The 16955-nt window shown below is 38.2% G+C and overlaps 1 protein-coding gene across 1 annotated transcript; it reads left to right on the top strand.

Annotated features, from left to right (window-relative positions):
• The first annotated feature begins 13944 nt into the window (after positions 1 to 13944).
• LOC146390145 (uncharacterized) lies at positions 13945 to 16817 on the top strand. The gene is made up of 3 exons (XM_084920755.1): positions 13945 to 14049; positions 14431 to 14586; positions 16458 to 16817. Exons 1-3 carry the CDS (start codon positions 13945 to 13947, stop codon positions 16815 to 16817), a joined length of 621 nt encoding a protein of 206 aa, XP_084776881.1.
• The last annotated feature ends 138 nt before the right edge of the window (positions 16818 to 16955 follow it).

Below are 16955 nucleotides of genomic sequence, written 5' to 3'. Positions count from 1 at the left end.
TGCACCGATACCGGTATCCGATACCACATTTTCTAAAGTACTCGTACTCGTTAAAAGTCCCCCGATACCGGGGACCGATACCACGGTCTGAGACCTGTCTATGTTTGAGCGGTTAATCACAGGCACCGAGTGCCCGCCCCCAGGGCCCCGGCTGCAGCTCAGAGCGGGGAGAAGGCGAGGCGAGACATGTCAGCCGTGTGGAACTATTTCAAAGTGAACGAAGACGCGAAAACAAAGGCAGACTGCAAATTGTGCTCAGCGAAATTGTCCAGAGGAGGCTCAAAAGGTAGCGCATTTAACACAAGTAATTTAATCAAGCACCTAAAATCCCAACACGACAACAAGTACAAAGAGTTTACCCACGCTTATTTACCCACGCTTATTTACCCATGCTTATTAGCACAGAGGAGCATAGCTGATGCTATAGCAGTGGGACGGAAAATAGTTGGGCATTTTAAACATTCCGCCTTAACCTACTCCCGCCTCGAGGACATTCTGGGTCAACTCAACCAGCCAATAAAGAGACTGCAGCAGGACGTACAGACGCGCTGTACGTCACTTTTGCTCACTGAGCAAAAGTGAGTGCTGGGGGTGTATGTGTCCGAGCATGAACTCCCTGACTATTTCACCGCTCACCAATGGGCTCTTATGGAGACGACTGTTGCCATCCTCGCCCCCTTTGAGGAACTAACTAAAAAAGTGAGCAGCTACGACGCACTAGCCTCTGATGTCATCCCAGCTGTGACTGTGCTAGTGAGACTTCTAAACAGAGAAACAGATGAGGACCACGGCGTCAAGACAATGAAAGCAACCTTACTGGCAGCTGTCAAGAAGCGCTTCAGTGACGTCGAGACCAACCCACTGTACTTCATCTCCACCATACTTGACCCAAGGTAAAGTCTGTGTGCTATAGGTATTCAATGATAAACTACAGTACTAAATGTAAGATTATTTTACATCTGAAATATTATATATTTGTAACTAAAATACACAAATACAAATGTATGCAATATATATAATATGAAATACATTTCCCTTATTACTACCAGAAAGTCAAATGGCTGGCATTTGTCAATGAGTAAGTACTCGGTATCGGCGAGTATGGAAATGCAAGTACTCGTACTCATACTCGTTTTCCAAAAAAGTGGTATCGGTGCATCCCTAGAATGCAACAGTTCAGTGTCAGCGTAATGATGTTAAATATGGTCAGAATTTTATATGGTTTTCTTTTACGAGATGTTTGTATTTCAGCTCTATGCTGTTTTACTTGTGGCTGACTCCCTATGCTTTTTCTCTGATTTGTGTACTATGACACATTTTCTGTTAAAAAAAAAGAGTTGAGAGCCACTTCTGGGAAGCTTCTGCAGCATGCTGCAATATGTGTTCTTGAATCTCAAGTATTGTCTGACTAACTAAAATCACCTCTATCAGCAGAATCCCTGTCTTTCAGGAGCAAGTTTTTGTTATTAGAAGACCAATACAAGACCATCCAAGTTTTATCCCTGAACTGTGGAGACTGAAAATAACTACTTAACACTGTTATTATTATTAACACAGTTCTGATATATCTGATTCATTTTATAATGCTAAGATTAGAAAAACAATGAAGAAAGGTTGCTTGCTTCTACTGATACACAGTTAAAATGAGCAGAACTTCTGCAGCCAACAAATAGAAGAAACACTTGCATGTAAATTTGCAAGTTAATCCACTTATCATTATTACATACCATCTTTAAAGTACAGGGAGACTTCAGTATAAATGTTTGTAGTCTTTGGGACCTACAGACTACAGACTTTATTATATTGCACACACTAAAGCTTTCGAACTAAATTAATGGTGACACTCTTTCCCAGAGGTCTGACTGGTTAGCTGAAGGAGGCTTTATACGTATGGATATATCATCCTGAGGACAACCTCCTTCAGAACAATAACACTTCAACTGTTTCTTTAATTTTTTCTTCTGTAATTTGTACTTCACTTCCTCCAGTTTATAACACACTTGGTAACTCAACCACAAAATGGACTGAGAGCAGTCATATGTCCTTAAAGTAATTTACTTTTACAGTTTACCTCAAGCTGGGAAAACAAAGGTTTCTTCAACTTTTACTCTGACACGTAAATGTCATATTTACATGGTTTTAGCTGATCACTATAATATCTATTCCTGTTGACGAAATGTAAAAATAAAAAAAGGGTAGTTCAAAGTTCAAGGGTAAACATACTGGTGTATGATAAAATAAAGGGTCTTATCAAGATCATGCGCCACCAAGTATCAGGTGAATTGCTAAAAACTGCCTTGATGGAGATCAGAGGAATGAATATCTTCTGTTTACAAACCAAATAACAGATACTGCAGTTTGGTCCTTTGATGATCCATGTGGAGAGTACTCCCTAACTCTCTCATCAAAATTTTCCAGTAGGTGTTAAGGAAAGAAATATGCCATCACTGGACCTGCTTATGGACTTTTCCCTATAAGTGCACAATTTGATTAAAACCATGACAACCAAATGCTCCCCTTAGCATAACAGAGGCATTTGATCCCCTTACTGTAGGCTCAGCAGTTAATTTTTTTCCTTTCATTTGTCATCCACCTGTAGCTTATTGTAATTGAAAATGTGTACAAAAAAGTTCCCACTTACGAACAAGAAGTTCAACAGTAGATCTTTTGACCTCTGAAGGAAAATAGCATGTGTATGTGCCACTGTCAGAGTGTTTGACTCTAGAGAGTTTCAGTGAAAAGTCCCCTCGCCTCAGCTTTCCAGTGGACAGTGCTGTCCTTCCTTTGTAAGATGGGTTTTGATTAACAAGATGGTTTTGGCCCTCATTCCACACATGGACATATGTGGGATCCAGGTCAAGTCTCCTCCACTCTACACTCTTAGAGACAGCATCTGATGCAGGTTTCAGGTGGCATGGTAAGGTGACATCCTCACCAACAAATGTGATTATTGTTTGAGATGATGTGCCTGTCTGAGACTTTTTGAGGCGACTGAGGTCCTTCAACATCTGCCAGAAAATGCTCAGGATTTTCTATGAGTCTGTTGTGGCCAGTGCGATCCTCTATGCTGTTGCATGCTGGGGGAGCAGGCTGAGGGTCGCAGATGCCAACAGACTTAATAAACTAATCCGTAAGGCCAGTAATGTTGTGGGGATGGAGCTGGACTCCCTCAAGGTGGTGTCGGAGAGGCGGATGCTGTCCAAGATAAAGACAATGTTGGATAACACCTCCCACCCACTCCATGACATGCTGGTCAGTCACAGGAGCTCGTTCAGTGAGAGACTGAGATTACTGAAAAGCACCACTGAACGACACAGGAAATCTTTCCTGCCTGTGGCCATCTCCCTGTACAACGCATCCACTTAACACACTGGTTACTGCTACAACTACACGTTTCTTTTCCAGCTATTTATTAATGAGTGACTTATGTATATATATATATATATATATGTATATATTGTACTATTCTTAGTTAGCGTATTGTCTGTCTTGTCTTAATGTTGGTTTATCTTGGTTTATAATGGAGCACTGTAACAAAAAAATAATTTCCCCCAGGGATCAATAAAGTATTCTGATTCTGATTCTGATTCTGATGGTAGCTGGAATAGCAACATACCCAAGGATAAGCAGAAGAGCATGACTGATATGATGAAACTGGGATTTTGTTACACTTAATTATTGCAAACACAACTAAAACTATAACTGAAACTAATCAAAACCAAACTGAAACTAAGGATTTTCAAAAAAATAAAAACTAAACTAGCAAACAATTGGTAAAAACTAATTAAAACTGATATAAAATTGAAAATCTGAAGTCAAAACTAAGTAAAAATAAAAACTAATGAAAATTGCAAAACTATTAAAACCCTGGTCTTGACCTCAACCCGAAAGAACACCTTGGGGTTTGAATTAGGGTGCAGACTGAAAGCCAGATCTTTTTGTCCATTAGTGTCAGACCCCACAAATGTGTTTCTGTAAGAAGAGTCAAAACATTTCCATAAACACACTCCTAAACCTCTAGAAAGCCTTCCCTGAAGAGCGGAGATAGCTGCATAGAATGGGTCAACATTATTAGACACTATGGATTAAGAAAAGGATGTCACTCAAGTTCATATGTGTGTGAAAGCAGATGCGTGCATTCTTTTGGCAATTTTTTACACACATGACCTGCTATATGGTCCATTAAATGTTCATTTTTACATAAATTCAGGTTATAAGCAGGTGTGATATGAAATCCATTTATGATAGAACAAGTGTGATCTTCAAAAATAAACATGTAGCATTCAGATCATGTTGACAAATAAATATTTGCAGAGCAGAATTATGTGTGCTTATTCATTTACACATGATTTCAAAAGTGAAAACATAAAATAATCAAATAATAATCACCTAAACCTATGACTCGTTATACCACCCTTGCAGTATTTCCTTCTGGAGAGGAATCTTGACCCATTTTTCTTTGCAGAATTGCCAAATTTCTGTCATTTTTCATTATTTTGCACATGAACACCCTGTTTAAGATCTCTAAGTAATTCCACTTTTTCTCCTTTTGAGGATGATGGCTATATCATTGTTGCTGAGTCTCAAAGCTTTAGATGTGGCTTTGTAACCCTTTCCAGATTGTTAGATCTCAATGACTATGTTTCTCATGTGTTTCTTGTAGTGTGGTGTTGCTTTTTGAGAATTCTCATTCTACTTCACTTTATCAGTCATGTTTTATTTAACTGATTTCTTAATTCCTCAGCAATCACGCCTAGATGTGTCTAGTGAAAGTGAAGGGTTTTCTTTTGTTTTTTTTTTGGTGTTTACGCGTACATATACCAGTTTGGATTTTTCCAGACAAGCAGTTTGTTGGAATAGATGAGCAAAATGCCAAAACTGCTTTAATTGGTGTGGTCACACTTGTTGGTTATCAGTTAATCAAGTGCAAGAGCTGCAACTACAACAACATACAACTATGATTTGGTTACCAAATATGTTAAAAATACTTACCAAATAATAATAATAATTTCAAATGCAATATACACCATACTGTATTAGAAACCAGTAACTAAAACGCCAATTCATGGCAAAGTACCTCAGGAGGAAGAGCAGGTCATCAATCATCAAGTCGGGGGGCATGCCACATGTCCTTAGGCAAGATACCAAGATACCCCAGAAGTTTGGAAGTGTCTAAATGTTAGATGGAAAACACTTAGGCGCTTCTATGAAAGGTTGAATAAGGCATTCTGTATAAAGTGCTTTGGGTGTTCTGGGAGAGTCAAAAATTGCTTTTTGACTCTTTGAGTTCCCCACCCCGGTCTAGATGAAAGCTCAGCCTTCTGGTATGATGGGTGTCGTCTCAGTTTAGGGCGACGCCCGCCTGATCCCGAGGATCTGTGAGGGTTTGTTCAGTCGGATCTCGGAGGCCACTCGATGGGTCGAAGCTTCGTTTCACACAGAAGTCAGGTGAGAGACCGGTTCCAGCACCTGAGGGTCCAAAATGCTGGAAAGGCTGCTTTCACGTTTGTGCTTGTGCCCTCAGCTACCTGAAGCTCTACAACGAGAGGGTCAGAGACCTGCTGAGGAGGAAGTCCACTCAGACCTACAACCTGAGAGTCAGGGAGCACCCGAAAGGTGGGCCTTACGTAGCTGATGGAGGCCGGAAACATCAACCGCACCACCGCCAGCGCCGGCATGCACGATGTCAGCAGCCGCTCACACGCCATCTTCACCATCAACTTCACACAGGTCAGCGACGGTCACGGGTTCCACGTCGTCATAAGGAACAAAAAAGAATTTGTTCTTTTACCAAGTATAAAAGACATTTTCTTTATATTTATTTTTTCTCTGCCACAGGTGGAATATATCTATGTATTGAACCAAAGAGATTACAGTTATATACCAGTCACATGTTTGGACAGACTTTCTTATTCAATGTTGTGTGTTTTCTTTATTTTCATGACTATTTACAATGTAGATTCTCACTGAAGGTATCAAAACTATGAAGGAACACACACACAATTATGAAGTAAATGAAAAACTGTGAAATAAATCGAAACATGTTTTATATTTTAGACTCTTCAAAGTAGCCACCCGTTGCTGTGATTACTGCTTTGGACACTCTTGGCATTACTTGTGATTTCTGAGGCTGGTGACTCGGATGAATTTATCCTCAGCAGCAGAGGTGACTCCTGGTCTTCCTTTCCTGTGGGGGTCCTCATGCCTGCCAGTCAAATGAATGTGAAATACAACATGCTATGTTATCATACTGAAGGCAGCCGCTAGAAGATGGGGGACAGACACAGAGGGCATACATTCTCAGGTTGGCTGTGGCACTTAAACAATGCTTACTTGAAACTAAAAGACAAAGAAAATAATTCCGATAAGACAGGATGGATCCATGCTTCATGCTGTTTATGCCCAAATTTGACCACGAGATTCATCAAACCAGGTGATATTTTCACATGTTTTTTTTTTTACAGTTATGGCAATTATGAGGAAGGACATGTTTGGTCCGTGTAGCTGTATCGCAAGCTGAGTGACAGCAGAGGGCAGAAAAGGATCATTTTCTTTGTTCACATAACTGTGTGAGAAAGGAGAAAGAACTAATAAAGGATAACATTACTATTGTGTTTATGGCTCATCTCAGTGTCAGCAAGTCTGACACAAATCTACTAATCTGAAAGCTGGAGAGTCAGAGTCATTATAGCAGTAGTTCAATATAAAGAATATACTTTTGGTAGATTTAAGCTACTTAATATGTGTCAAAGTAAATGTGGACGATCTTTTAAAATAGAAAATTAAATAAAATATAAATGAACCATAATGTCATTTATGACATATTAAAAACATTTTAATAGTGATCATACACTGAACAAAAATACAAATGCAACACTATTGTGCTGTGTGATCAAAATGCATATTTCAGAGTGGCCTTTTGTTGTGGGCAGTCTAAGGCACACCTGTGCAATATGTCTATTTAGCACCTTGACATACCTACATACATACATGTGAGGCAAAGGAGAAGTTCTCACTAACACAGATTTAGACATTTTGTGATTTGTGAAGAATTTGTGATGAATATTTGAGAGTAATGGGGCTTTTGTGTATGTAGAAAATGTTTCACATCTTTGAGTTCAGCTCATGAAAAATGGGAGCAAAAATAAAAGTGTTGCGTTTATATTTTAGTTCAGTGTACATACATATATGGATGCACAGACACATATTACACACACACACACACACACACATCAATACCAATGGTATTGATGCAATGGCATTGTTATCGGATCGATACTAGCCTGGTGAGATCAATCCTTTACTTTAAGTTCTGCTCTTGTTTGCAATGCTGTGGTTTCGGCAAAGACGAAACAGCCTCTTGTGTTTAGATGTTGCGCCATTACGTGACATGACTGAGATGCTTTGGGGGTTGTTAAGTTGTTAACATATTATTTATATTTTCACCAGTTGTTGTTTTTGCTGTTGAGAATTTTAATTGCAATTTTTGTACTATAGTTTCTCAACAGTATTTGTTTGTTTTAATTTGTTTACTGGTTTGCCTGCACTTTTTATTTAAGATTTTTCTAAAAAATTTCATTTTCGATAAGAATTTTATATTCAATTACAAAACTTTGTCCTAATTATGTCTGGGGTTTTAACTATTTAATAATAAAAAAGGAAACATCACAAAAAACACTTAAGGTCATGAAAATTAATTGAGATTTAGCAATTTAATGACGCATCCGCCTCATTTATTCAAAAAGTATTGGTATCTGCAAAACTGGCCCGTATTTACTTGGTGTCACGGTTCTGGGTCATTCTGACCCAGCATTTTCAGTTCTTATGTTTTTGGTATTTCTTTGGATTATGATTTATATTCTGATTATTTAGTGTTACTGTTTTGATTATTGTTGTTATTGCAGGTTTAGTTTAGTGTCTAGTCTGTCTCTCTCTGTCTAGTCTGTGTCTTAGTAAAGTGTGTCTTGTTTCCTCATCTTGCTGTGTGTTCTGTCTGTCTGCCTGCCTAAGTTTACTTTTGGATTCTCAGTTTTGTTACTTTTTGAGTTCGCGTTTTGCCTCCGAGTGTCTGAACTTTTGGTCCTCCATATCACCACTTCTGCCTGCACGCAGCCTAAAAATGAAACTTGGTATCGATACTAATACCAAAATATGCAGTAATGCACACCACTAGTGTCAATTTTGAAGCAATATAATTATTGAGGTGTGATGCAATCGCTGATATAAAGTTCACATGATATTATGATAAGACAAGATAAGATAAGCTTTACTGGCATTGTTAACACAAGAATACAGTTTTTCTACTTGAATAAAAGAGTAACAAAAATATTTTCTATGCTATATTATGGCCCAGGTCACGATTTTGTGTACTATTTCGCTCCTCCACACCTGATGGTGGCATTATTTATTTTTTCTGCTTTTGTGACACCGGACCACTTCTTACATTATACTGTAATGCCATATAGGTTATGAAATGCTCCAACCAATTTCCTAAGGCTGATGAATAGAGTACTCTCTGGTGTCAGTAGCTGTAAAGTATACTCAGATAATATTGTAGTTTATTCATCAACATGGTCAGAGCACATGGACACTTTGCAGGAATTCTTCACCAGGTTAGAGAGTGCATGCTTGACTTTAAATCGTGTAAAATGTGAGTCTGGCAAAGCTGTGGTCAACTGTCTAGGAAAACAAGTAGGACCAGAGCAAGTGTACCCTTGTGTATGTGTGGCTACTACCCTGCCTTCTGCAAGTTGGGCATTGTTGGTTGTTCCTTTGGCTGATTTGTCAAGTCCTGCCAACACTTTTGTGTGAACCTCAGGATGTCAGGAGTCATTTGACTCAGCCAAAGCTCAACTGTGCAGTGCTCCAGTGGTGGCTGCTGCTGATTTTGCTTGTGCTTTCAAGCTAGAGGTGGATGCAAGTTCTTATGGTGCAGGTGCTGCACTTCTCCAGGAAGTTGCTCACCCAGTGTGCTGCTTTTCAAAGAAATTCAATACACATCAAAAGAATTGCAGCACAAATGAAAAGGAAACCTTAGCATTACTTTCAGCACTGCAACATTTCGAAGTGTATGTTAGTTCCAGCTCCACCCAGTTGTTGTTTATAGTGACCACAATCCCCTGGTGTTTCTGTCTCTAACAATCAGGGTCTCATGTATTGGTCCATATTGCTGCAAGATTTTAACCTTGTGTTGCAGGAATTGCTGTCTTGTGTGTGGCCGGGTGCAGTAAGGAGTGTACGTGATGTGTGTGAGCATGCGCGTGAAGGAAACGTGGGGAGCGGAAGGAAAAAAAAAAGGAAAAAAGAGAGAGTGTGTCATGGGTAGAGAGGGCGACCGGGAGCAGCATTCTAACGGGCTACAGCCTATGCAGTGTGTTTCGAAGTGTGCAGTACTGTTATTAAAGCCTCATCTCTTCAGTACTCTCCGGTGTCTCGGCTGATTTCTGTCTGCCTCACTACTCCACAAAAGTGAAGGGAGTTAACCTCGAAGGAGGACAAACTTCGGCCCTGGAGGAAGCATCTCCCCTTGCGTCTCCCGACCACGGTGAGGGGACTGACGGCGAGGAATGGTTAACACTTGATATTTATCATCGTATAATCATAGAGGGGCTGATAATATTGTGGCAGATGCACTATGCCATGTAGGAATTTAGGCCGAGCATTTCTTCAGGGGTAGAAATGTGGCTACTACATTTTATATCCAATACTTGATTTTAAATCGCGGGTGTTATGACTCAGGTCATAATTTTGTTTGTTTTCACTCCTGATGGTGGCATTGTTAATCTCTCTCTCTCTCTCTCTCTTTTTTTTTTTTTTTTGGTCGCTTATGTAAGTTCCAGGTGAAGGCTGGCCATCGGTTGAAGACTGAATGAAACGCCCTACAATTTAGGACCAGTGTAGCTCCACCTACTTCCTGCTTCCAACCAGGCAGTTATGTACTGTGTGTGATGAAGTTTCTGTATCTAGAAGAACTAGATTAGTTATTTTTTCTATGTATTGTACATATTGTAAATAGACTCTTTTGTTGATTGACCTGGTAACTGTTTTCATAGGAAGCTTATGGCTTTTAAAACCTTTCCTCCTGTTCAGGTTAGGGAGACAAATGAGAGGCCTGGATTTTCTTTGGGATTTTCATGATAGGAAAGTTGATTCGGTTTACTTTCTTGTATATTTTGTTTGTTGTTTTGGCCGTGCCCAGCCTGACGTTTCCTACCTTCAAAGATAAATAAAATATTTCATTTCATTTCAATTCATTTTATTTTGTTTCACACATGGTACAGCAGTAATTAATTTCCTATACACAAACCTTCCTTTCAATTAAAATAACACTGTATCCATGCATGAAAAGGAACAGGAAGAAGAATAAATTCTTATTAACACCTGCCCACTAGCTGTAATAATACAAGTAGGCACTTACAACCAAAATACACTCTGACACTATCCTACACACAGCTAAACAAAACAAAGAAAACAATATACTCAACAACAAGCAATACCACTAAATATAAAACTAAAAAGAATAATTCTTTCTACAGTTAACTCCTGTTATTTTCATCTTCTTCATATTGGTTTATCATTTTATTCTTACAGCACATTTTAAATTGAAAAAAATTTGTGCAACCCTTACGATTATTATGGAGAGAATTCCACATTTTTACACACATTTGCCTTTGTGTGGTCGAAGCAAACGGATGCTTAAAATACACTGAACAAAAATAGAAACACAACACTTTTGTTTTTGCTCTCATTTTTCATGAGCTGAACTTAAAGATGTGAAACATTTTCTACATACACAAAAGACCCATTACTATCAAATATTGTTCACAAATCTGTCTAAATCTGTGTTAGTGAGAACTTCTCGTTTGCCGAGATAATCCATCCCACCTCACAGGTGTGGCATGTCAAGGTGCTGATTAGAAAGCATTGATATCGCTCAGGTGCGCCTTAGACTGCCCACAATAAAAGGCCACTCTGAAATATGCAGCTTGATCACATAGCACAATGCCGCCACTTTTCATGTCTGATGTCTCCACAGTTCAGTTAGCAAGCATTTAGTTAGCACCAGCAACTGCGCAAACAGACATACAGCAAATAGTGAAGGTGTGGTAGAGAAAGCCGGTTGGTTAATACCAAGTATTCAGCAAAGGAGGAGGGAGGGGGGTTACATTACTAGATGATTAAACATGCAACTGTTTTGCTGGCAATAATTAAAATGATTAAAGAAAATTAACAAGCTATTTATGCAAGATAATTCATAATTTTATAAACTGGAATGATGAAATTATATTGGGGGGTTATATTGGCTGGATCTCATTATTGGGGGGATCATAACCCCCCTGGAAATTACGCACATGAACGGTGAACTTACTGCTCTGTTAACCATATGTTTTTGTAATAGAGAAGACATTTAAAACCTTCTACAGAAGATGTGTTTATTTTAGATTTTAAAAAAATATAAGTATCTAGCATATTAATACAAATGCATTTTTTCCCAATAAGAATGTGTATTTCAAAGAAAATGAGATTTAGAGATAGAATGACAGACCACTTATAATAAATTGATCACCTGAAATTCCTCATTTTACATTTTCTCACCAAAAGTGTTCTGTCAGTCCGATTGCTTGCTGGCAGTTTTGCTTGGCTCAACTACATGGAAGGTAAACCTTTGTTTCTTCTTTACTCTGAAATGATTCCAACCTAAAGGCTAAAGAAACTAACTCCACTGCATGATCACTTGACAACACAAATCAGCCAGCTGCTAATGCATGAGACACACCTGGCATGGTTAACCAAAGGGCAGAAGGTCTTGATCCCCAAGGATCCCAAGAAAAGACCAGTCCTGTGCACTCTTTGGAGTTACTAAAACAAATCCTATGTCTCTTGGAATGCTTGATTAAGGATCAGGAATTAAATTTGGGGATGTGGAAAACAACACTGGAGGCTAACTTCAAGCCAACTGTACAAGCCACCATAAATTGTGGGATTAACCAAGGAGATGCTTTCCCCCCACTGCTGTTCTGCATGGGCCTGAAACACCTGGCTATGGATATCAACTATGAAGTGGAACAATTGTAAGCTGCCTCCTCTGCATGGATGAATATAGAGAAGATGGCTGTATTCCACACTCAAAAAAGTAAAATTTGGTGGTTATTGCATTTACATGACTCTAACATGTAATTTGAACACAATGAATTTATGTTTCTAAGGTGAATGTAATAAAATCATATAAGATCTACATGAAATTTACCAACTTAGCACCTCTTAAATTTATTCTTGTTGATATGACATGATAAAATCTAACAAGAGTGGTTAGCTGCCTTAAAGACTCGTGATATCACAAGATCACGTGAGATTTTAAACAACAGGAGGCAGGAAAGCACATGGTTTGCTTCGCGGTCATCTTGGAAAGGTAAGAGTGAATCTGTCTTCATCCATCCAGATGAAAATACTTCATGTGCAAAGATATCATTAGTTTGCCTATTCTTTTCAGTGATATTTATTCACATTTGGGTTTTTTTGTTTGTTTGTTTTTAAATCTGTCTGTTTATGCCATTTTTGCTAGCTAACACGTTAGTACAACAATATAGCACAATGTCAAGCTAGCACAAGTATAAAAGCCTAATATGAAAGACATAGCTACTTCAAATGTAGATATTGTTTATAACTTAACCTCTGCAAATAAGCTAGTTGGGCTCTACCACAGAAACTGTTGTGATAAATACAAATTTATGTATGGGTTGTTTAAATGTGTAAGTTTGTAAGTTGCAGTTGTTGCACAGTAGTTTACTTAACAATTGATGTATGTTTTTAGTACACTGAGGAGGAAAGACCAAACATGAACTGATATTTTTTCTGTTTTTTAATCTTTTTGAAGTAAAATATTTGTCTACTTAATAAACTTAGAGACTTGCAGTGCCCTCCTGTTAAGATAACACATGTTTAATTGTGAAATGGTATTTTAGGTAAGGTGATCATTTTTAATTTGAAATTTGTGGGACTGATTTATCTAATCTGTTTCAGGACGCAGCTGCCATCCAACCCCATAAGTGACCGTTGATGAAAGGGATCATTGGCCATCATCAAGTTTGTGATTTGAATGTAGTTGGGCTAAAAACATTGAAAGGGTCTTAGTGATTGATTGAAATAAATGGTAAAGCAAATTCTTATTAAGATGCCAAATTACAATTATTTATTTTAATTTCTGAAGAGAATGTTATGCTTTAATTATTTTACTCCTGAGAGAATTCCAGTTTAAATTTGATTATAAAAATGTGAATAATTCATTTTGAAATTCTTTATTCTTCCGCTGCTACCACTCCCCACACTCTAGATGACTCCTCATCCCTTTCATCTTCTGGGAACTCATTTGATACAGACATATTGTCTTCTCCTGAATCTACGTCCTCAAGAGCCACTGCATGGCCCGATGTCTTCCCCATTCCCCGGTTCTCTTATGATACTCAACTACAGCTGGACAGGGCCAATGCTACTTTCAAAGAAACTGGAGCTTTGTTGAATCCTGATCATAAAATTAAGTCTGCCATTCTTGATGGTTTAGCTGAAACAATTGTTCAGTACAAGGTCTACCTCTCTGACAGGGAGTTTGATGAGGTCGCAGAAGCTCTTGTAACAACCCATCCATGTTTGAAAGAGCCTGGTTCAGTCACTGGATATGGCGGATGGAAAACAAGCTTGAAGTATAAACTTGCTAACTACCGAATTAAGCTTAGACAGCTTGGATGCCCTGAAGTTACTGTGAGTTCCTTAAAACATAAACCTGATGGCAAATGTACTCCTGCGTATGGCGTGAAGAAGCCAAAAAAAGCTGAGGTGAATTACTGCCCCAGTTATCCAGCTTATGAAACTGCAGAGACACTAGAAGAAATCAGAGTGGACCTCCTGTCAGAAGTTAAGAAAAAAAACAATGACCACAGGGTGGCTGCAATGATGGAGAAGACCTTTGCTCTCAGAAGGCAAGAGGTAGTACGTGAAGCACAGATGATCGCTGATTTCAAAATGAGGTGGCCAGCTCTCTTCCATGTGTGTGAGGTAATTGAAAGGGTTTAAAACAACAGAAATATTTTGCTTCCATTGGATTATTATATAAAAGTAACTTGTGACCACATGGGATTTACTGAAGGTCAGCTAAAGCAGCCTGTGTTAGCTCAGCTACAAATATGAATGCAGGAACCTAATATACAAGAAATTAATGGATTATGCATTCATATATATTGAACAGACTTGACTCACTTTTAAGTGGACTGAATAATGACAACACAATCCTCTGTTAATTATTTGTGGTTGTATTTTCCTTTGTTAAGTATCCTGGGGTTTTTTTGAAAGGTGCTGTGTAAATCTCAGTTATAAATGTATTCTTATTATTAGTCAAACTGAGTTTTGTCTGTTGGATTATTATTCTGCCTTTTGCAGGTGAGTGCAGAATTCAAGAGGATTACAACAATCCATTTGCAGTCCAAGTTCTTCTCCCAGCTGGATAGTTATTCGGCAAACCTTATAAAGATATATGCCAAGAAGGGTGGAGTACAAGGGAGAAAAATTAAGACCATCATGGCACCTGCAACCCAGGTATGACAAAATATATTTATACAAGCCCAATTGAAGAAAGTTTGGATATTGTGTAAAGTGTAACTAAAACCAAAATGCAGTGATTTGCATTTCAAAACCATCTTTTACTTACAAATAAACATAGAAATTTGGTGAGTTAGAAACATTTGTAAATGTTTTTGTTCTTGATTCTAATCTGCTGCTGAGTCATTTTTATTCTCCTTAAACTGCAGCTGAACTAACCAGTTAAATTTGTAATTGACCTAAAATATCTGTTCAGTGACATTGATTTCACTTTGATATGGAGACAAGCTAATGTGATTTCCATGTTTCCTTTATCAGGCTGCGTGATGGTAACCTTTAGTGTTCAAGTGAGTCCAGTTTAAATTGTCAGACTCTAATGTGCTGATATCACCTTACAAATAACCAACAGCACTTTAAGCAAATAATCTACTGGAACTACAATGTTTATTTTACTGCTCTGTTTATTAAAACATCAGATTTAACATTTGCTGCACCATTCATCACTAGTCCCTAAACAGCATGGGTGTTTTTTACTGTTATATTTTAGTCTTCTTTATAGATTGTTAATCCCTATCTGATAACGTCCCTAGAGTACATTTATAGGGATTATTTCATGGAACAAGAGTCATATGACCCGTGAAACGCTCCTTTAGATTGGTTAGATATTGCTAACACCACCCTTTTTATGGAAACAAGCCGGGGAAATCCTAGGTTAAGTTAATGAGTTCATAACCAACTTCGTGTGAGTGCATATCCTGATCACCAGTGTTAATCCAGATAAGGGAAAGATACCCTGGGTATGTTGAACTCGCTTCATAGGACAGGCCTCTGTTGCTCGACTTTTGGGAGAAGAATGTTGTCTCATTCTTGTCTGATACACGATTCTAGCTGCTCTACAGAGGCCTATACGAGGAAATGGGTTCAACAGCGAGTTTGAGAGTAAATACAGCAGAAAAAGAATGCAAACATAGGCTTAAACTACATACAAATTTGATATGAGGACAGCATGTACAGCAGCGGTCCCCAACCCATTTTTGCTCCACGGACCGGTTTATGTCTGACAATATTTAAGGTGTCACAAATAAATAAAACCAGTATCAATACCAAAAAAAGATAATTTATTCATAACACAGGCGGAAAGCTAAAAACCGATAAAAACTCTCAGCCTGGGGTCCTCTTTTGTCATATTTTTTTCATTTTATCACGTGCCAAATATTATGGGGTGGTCAGAGGTCTGTAGAGCTGCCAGGCCAGTTCATCAAATTCAAGATGAGCTAATATTTTTCTTAAAAATTATCAAATTTTCCCAGATTAAAAATTGAATATGTTTATTTGTAAATGACATGTAGTTTTGAGACTAGGAAATCATTGCATTCTGATTGTATGTAATTGGGGGTGGTATGTCATGATTAAATTCATAGACAAAGTAATAAATAATATTACAATGACAGATTTGTCTAAAATGCATAAAGACTATTCTATTCAGGGGTAAAGATTGCAAAACAATAGCCTCTATATTTCTCACAAAATGTTCTTTAACCCCACTACCAGGTTGTTGAAATGGATTTCGATATATATGTGTATGTATATATATTTCCATATATGTGTGTGTGTGTGTGTGTGTGTGTGTGTGTGTGTGTATGGGAACACAACTTGCTCTACTTCCTGAGCCACAGCCACCCCTAACTCAATATTTTAAAAGACAGGACTTTGTTGAGGTATTGAATTAGATTGTCTTGAGTCAGAAAAAAATATCAGACAGTCATTTTTGATTACATTTACATTATTATAAAGTTTGAATGAATAAAGCTTTTAGGTATTTTACATTAATTATCTCTCTCTCTTTTTTTTTTTTTAAATTGTCACAGGAAGTTGATAAAAGCATCGCCACTGCCATAGCAGAGACAGTCTTTGGAATCTGTGTCATTCAATCAGAGGGTGCGGAGCCTGGTGATGACCCTCAGGATGTTATGATTGTTCTAGAGGGGGTGGAAGTGATGAGTGAGTTGGGCAATGTAGCTTTTGCAATGGCAATGTTGCTTGGTCTGGTCTACTCACTAAACCTGAGCTACCCTCTGGAACTCAGGTACACCTTTGAGGTTCTGCAGAAGATTCTTATGGAGTTGGATGCACACAAACTATCCAACAAAGTACAGGTTCTCAAAACTCTTCTTTCTCGTAGAGAAATGTTGCCAATACAACAGCTACACCATGTATCTGGAACATGAACCAGAAAGAACTGCAGACAGATGATACAATGCATTTTTTATTCATTTTGAGATACACAAAATTGGTGATATTTGTTTTTCTGAAAGTGCATGTCTTTGACCTTCAAAATCACTTGATTCAGCTGTTCATTGTGGTTA

Source organism: Perissodus microlepis, chromosome 3 (assembly GCF_051167445.1).
Source record: "Perissodus microlepis isolate ML-2025 ecotype Zambia chromosome 3, ASM5116744v1, whole genome shotgun sequence".
Lineage (NCBI taxonomy): Eukaryota > Metazoa > Chordata > Actinopteri > Cichliformes > Cichlidae > Perissodus > Perissodus microlepis.
This window is presented reverse-complemented; position numbering and strand designations above follow the sequence as displayed.